The sequence below is a fragment of the Camelus dromedarius genome, chromosome X, assembly GCF_036321535.1.
Source record: "Camelus dromedarius isolate mCamDro1 chromosome X, mCamDro1.pat, whole genome shotgun sequence".
In the NCBI taxonomy this organism is placed as follows: domain Eukaryota; kingdom Metazoa; phylum Chordata; class Mammalia; order Artiodactyla; family Camelidae; genus Camelus; species Camelus dromedarius.
This window is the reverse complement of record NC_087472.1, coordinates 85,825,755-85,831,074: the sequence shown is the minus strand read 5'-3', so window position 1 is coordinate 85,831,074 and position 5,320 is coordinate 85,825,755. Positions and strand designations below refer to the sequence as shown.

The 5,320-nt window shown below is 47.4% G+C and overlaps 1 protein-coding gene across 1 annotated transcript; it reads left to right on the top strand.

The window, feature by feature from the left end:
- The first annotated feature begins 1,289 nt into the window (after positions 1–1,289).
- On the top strand, positions 1,290–1,841 carry LOC116150758 (ferritin heavy chain-like). The gene has a single exon (XM_064483302.1). It carries the CDS (start codon positions 1,290–1,292, stop codon positions 1,839–1,841), a length of 552 nt encoding a protein of 183 aa, XP_064339372.1.
- The last annotated feature ends 3,479 nt before the right edge of the window (positions 1,842–5,320 follow it).

Here is a 5,320-nt window from a genome sequence, read left to right as displayed (position 1 = left end):
CCACCGGGCCCCCAGTTGAGGCTCCAGCCCCTACACCTGGGCGGCCATGTCACCAGGTGCTCCTGTAAAATTCCACCAGCACAGGAGCCAATGCTGCACAGGAACGGTGGTCCCCTCTGCTCTCTCGCCAGAGGAGCAGTTGCCAAGATCAGTGCCCCTGGAGAAGCAGAACCAACAATGACGACAATACAGATCCCTTCCCTACCCTTTGCACCTGTCCCACCGCGGGTGACATTCAAGGAGGAGGGGGGAATGGGAGGAGCAGACCCCTGAGATCTGGGCACAGGCAATGCATTCTGATCTGGACCATGTCGGGACAGCGCCACCCCAGCCCCGCAGTGAAGGCCATGCCACCAGGCCCCACCATAGAGATCCAGACAACCACACCAGCCAGGAAGAATGGACATTCCAACATCACCAGCCAAAGCCCAGAATCTCGGTGCGGCGAACAAGGCGACAACTGCGAGCCAGTGTGGCGGGACTCGAGGGCGACTGCAAAGGAAGAGTCTTAAGAAACAGAGCGGGGCTCTCTCACTGACCCTTGCCTACCGCATAGGCTTCCAGCCTTTCTGCCTCTGCTCCCTCCATTCCTCTTTCCCCCTCACGCCTGTCCAAAACAAATGTGTCACTCAACTTGGAACTATTCAACAAGAAAATGAATTCCATCTTTACCAAAACACCTTCTCCGAGTCCCCTGCCCTTCACTGATCTTGCTTTCCCCAGGTCTTAAGCAATTGTGGTCAGTGTTATGGTAAACGCTAATTGTAATGCTTGTATAATGTGCATTAGTTGTGTCTCCCACCTAGACTGTAAGCTCCTGGAGGATAGGGACCGCCTCTACAAACAATTTAAAAAGTACCTCCCCTGTCTCCCACAGTGTCCCAGTCCTGCTGCCAGGCAGTGGAGATGCACCCAAAATAATAACAATGAAAATAATAAAATGAAAATAATAATAAAATAAAATGTAATAGATGACAGCTGCTCAGCTCACAGTCTCCGCGACTCACCCAGACGCTGATGGAACCAGGGACACAGTGCTCTGTGCTCCGCCCTCCTTTCCCCATTACCGCCCCAACCCCAGCCAGTGTAACTGAACTGGAACCTGCCCTCCCCCTCCCAAACCCAGGTAAGGGAACCATATTCCGGTCCATCCCAGAACTTCTGCCCTGACCGGAGTCACCTGCCTCAGGCCACCCTCATCGCCCACCCTGAGGACACTCTCTGAGTCCCCGGTTTCGGCACCGCCTCGTCCTTGGCCTTCAGGCCCGCCGCGCCCCCTGCCGCCAGCCATGAAGCCCGCGGGGCCCTCGCAGGGGCGCCAGAACTACCACCCCGACTGCCAGGCCGCCACCAACAGCCCCGTCACCCTGGAGCTCCACGCCTCCTACGTGTGCCTGGCCATGGCCTTCTACCTCGACCGCGACGACGTGGCCTTGAAGCACTTGGCCCGCTTCTTCCTGCGGCGCTCGCGGCACCTGGGGGAACGGGCCGAGAGCCTGATGCGCCTGCAGAACCAGCGCGGGGGCCGCCTCTGCTTCCACGACATCAGGGAGCCAGACCGCGACGCCTGGGAGAACGGCCTCCGGGCCATGCAGTGCGCCTTGCGCCTGGAGAAGCACGTCAACCAGAGCCTGCTCCACCTGCACCAGCCGGCCAGCGACAAGAGCGACGCCCACCTGTGCCACTTCCTGCAGAGCCACTGCCTGAACCAGCAGGTCGAGTTCATAAAGGAGCTGGGGGACCACATCACCACCCTGTGCAAGATGGGGACCCCAGAAGTCGGCATGGTGGAGTACCTCTTCAACAAGCTCACCCTGGGCGACAGCGACAAGAAGAACTGAGCCTGGACTGCACTTCCCCGTGGTCATGGGATGACTTCCCGAGGTCACCCTGCCTGGCATGCATACAGCAATATTGCCCTTGCAAAAAAAAAGTTCACTTAAGTTTTTCTTCTTTCATTGTTACCATTTCTTGCAATAAATTCATTGGTTCTTAAATAGATAAAGGTCTCTGGTTGATTTGCTTGTGCACATCTCTCACTTTGTAAGTTTAAAACAGGTATCCAGGAGTCTCTCCACCCACCCATGACCTGTCCACATGTAGCTCAGGGTCTCCACGGATGGAGGGAGAAGGTACTGCATGGAACCACTGAATACACAAAATCAGTATTCCTCTGATGAACAATGAGTGAGTAGGTGGGGGAGGGGTCATCTGAGGTCCTAGTCTACGTGACACCTGTGTGTGGTAATATTATGTTTAAACATAGCATGGAATGTATAATACCGGTGAACTCTTAAGGAGAAGTGAAGAGTGAGATTGGACAGGGAGCAAAATAAAGGGTGTCTCCAACTTGACCTGAAAACATTTAGCTCATTATGAAATCTTAGCATGTGTTGCTTCTGCACAGCAGCCTGGGGGTCCTAGAAGCAGGTATGCAGAGTCCCTCCTTGACAGTCTCACCCCTGGCAACAGTGATAATGGTAACTGAGCCTTAGCTGACGTTCCCATAGATGCAGGAGTGACTTCCTAGGTCACCCTGCCAGTTATGCATATTGCCCTTACAAAACATCCAAAGATGTGTATTTTTCCTTCCATTGTACCCTTTCTTCCACTAAAGGAATAGAATACCACAAAAACCTCAAATTACCTCATTAGAAGGGCTGAAAAATTAAAGGTCATGGCAAAGGTCAAATTTGTGATATTGAATATAAAGTAGAATAAATCTCCCTGAATGTAAAACCCAGGATTCTCATTGCTTTGAAGAATGTCAGGGGAGCAGGAGAGTGGAGGCTGGGAGACAAGTTAGGAGATACTGGAGCAGGTCCGGAGACACAATCGTGGCTTCACCTGTGGTGGCTATAGATGTATGTATGTATATATATATATGAAAGATCTGAGACAAACTCAGAGAGAGGAGAGGTCCTCAAAGCAGGCAGAGAATGACATATATTGAACAAACACCAAGTCTGGCAAAGAAGAGTAAAGGGACAATTGAAGTTTCTGGAGACTGAACTCCAAAGGCCATGATTCTCACTTTTAAGAAAATGTTGAAGTGTAGTCTTGGGGAAATATGGAAGGAAATTACTGCTTAGCTAAACTTCTTCGTATTTTACTACATACTTTAAAGCAATCTGGTGGCTAGTATGTATGTGTGTGTGTGTGTGTGTGTGTGTGTGTGTGTGTGTGTGTGTGTGTGTGTGTGTGTGTGTGTGTGTGTGTATACGCATCTCTCTCACAGATACAAGACGCACAGGGCAAGCCTATACTGGTGAGCATTTCAAACAGTCCACTGAATGACGATCCTTCTTCCTTTCCTGCTTTGGAGAACCAGTTTTCTGTTTGAGTCTCTTAACCTCAGTTTCCCTGGGTTCACATAGCAGTCTAGCCACACATCTTGGGTAGACCTGGGTAAGGTATTTAATTTCTCTGTGCCTCAGTTTCCTCACATTTAAAATAAGGATAAAAGTGTCAACTCCACTAGGTTACTTCGACGATTAAAGGAGTTAATGTATGTAAATCTCTAAGGAGCACTTTGTTCACCATGTTTCTGGTTTTCATCACCACCATCAACATCGCCATCTTCATAATCATCCTCCAGTTTCTTCTAAGCTCCTTCTTGTAGTTAATGCTTTGGGGAAAAGACTGCATATCTATCCTTTGCCATTGGACGTCTGTCTTCCATTTCAGCCAACGCAGGCACCTTGCATACTGAGAAGGAAACAAAAAGTCCTCTGTAGCTTCTTTCGTTGTCATGTGCAGCCAGGACTCAGGAAGGAAGATTTCTCTGTTGCCTGGAACTGAGATTTACTGGGACAACTTTCCACCTTGAAATACTTCTCTTTCTTCAGAGATGGACAAAAGCAAGAGGATAAAGGGCTCACTTTGATTCCCACTGTATGTATGGATGTTTGTCCTGAGGAAGTATGGGATGCGGCGAGAAATAAGCAAAACGGACACCATAATAGAGCTACTGATAATATAAAAATTTAAATGTATAAAATACCATGTGCACTTCAGCACAAAGTTTCTTAGGCTTTTCTGCTGCTAGGGTCACCTCTGGAGCTTTAAAACATCTTGACGTGCAGGCCAAATCCAAACCCAAGTGCATCAGAGTCCCTTGGGGCAGGACCCAGATATTTCAGACCATGAAAGCGAGCGCGAGCTCCTCGCAACTCCAAGTGTAGTCTATGGATCAGAAGCATCAGTCACACTTGGGCACTTGTTAGAAATGCAAAATCTGAAGCCCCACTCCAGACCTACTGAATCAGAGTCTGCATTTTAACAAAGATTCCCGGTGATGAACAGGCACAATGAAGTCTGAAAGGCTTGCCTTCACACCCTGTTCCTCAAACATGGCTGCACTGTGGAATCACCCGGGGAGATGGAAAACTGATACCGATGCCTCAATTTACACAACTCACTCAGTCAGAACATCACGCAAGTACTGGACCAGTCACACTAAAAATTCACTCTAACGTCAGCAACAATTATCCAATTAACAATTACTGATCACATACATACACACACACGCACACAAAGGCTTTTATTGGTTCTATTTTACCACCAGATGGTTTGTTCTAGAGCATGAGCTGTCAAACTAGCGCCGACAGCCCAAATCCAGGTCTTTGTATCTATATTCGTAAGGGCTATTGGTCTGTAGTATTGTTGCGATGCCATTTTCTGCATCTGCTATGCTAACACTGACCTGGTACAATGTGTTGAAAAACAGTCCCTCTTTTATTTTTCTGAAGAGTTTGCAAAGAACGGGTATTGATTCTTCTTTAAATATTTGGTAGAGTTCACCAGTGAAATCATTTGGGCCTGGGCTTTTGGTTGTGGGAAGTTTCAAAATTCCTGGTTTAATGATTTTACTTACTATAGGCCTGTTCACATATTCTAGTTCTTCTTGAATCATTTCCTCTAATTTGTGTCTTCCTAGGACTTTCTCCATTTCAGCCAGGCGGCAAGTCTAGCTCTGGTGCATAGAATTCCCTCATAATTCTTTTTACTTCTGTGAACTCCTAATTTTATTATTTTGTCTCCTTTTATTCCTTCTTGATCAATCTGGGAAGAGGTTGTTGTTTGAGTTTTTAAAGAACCTCCTTGAGTTTTGTTCATTTTTTTCTGTCCTTTATTGCTTTTATTTCCGCTTTAATCTTTATTTCCTTACTTCTGCTTCCTTAGGGTTTAGTTGGCTCTCAACTTTTTATTGTTTTTAAAATTGGAATGTGACATTATTTGTCATCATCTTTCTTTAACGTAAGCATTTACACCTACGTATTTTTTTTTCTATCCACCGTATCTGCTGTATTCCATAATT

Coding starts and splice junctions, on each gene's coding strand:
- LOC116150758 (XM_064483302.1), top strand. CDS start 1,290: ATGAAGCCCGCGGGGCCCTCGCAGGGGCGCCAGAACTACCACCCCGAC.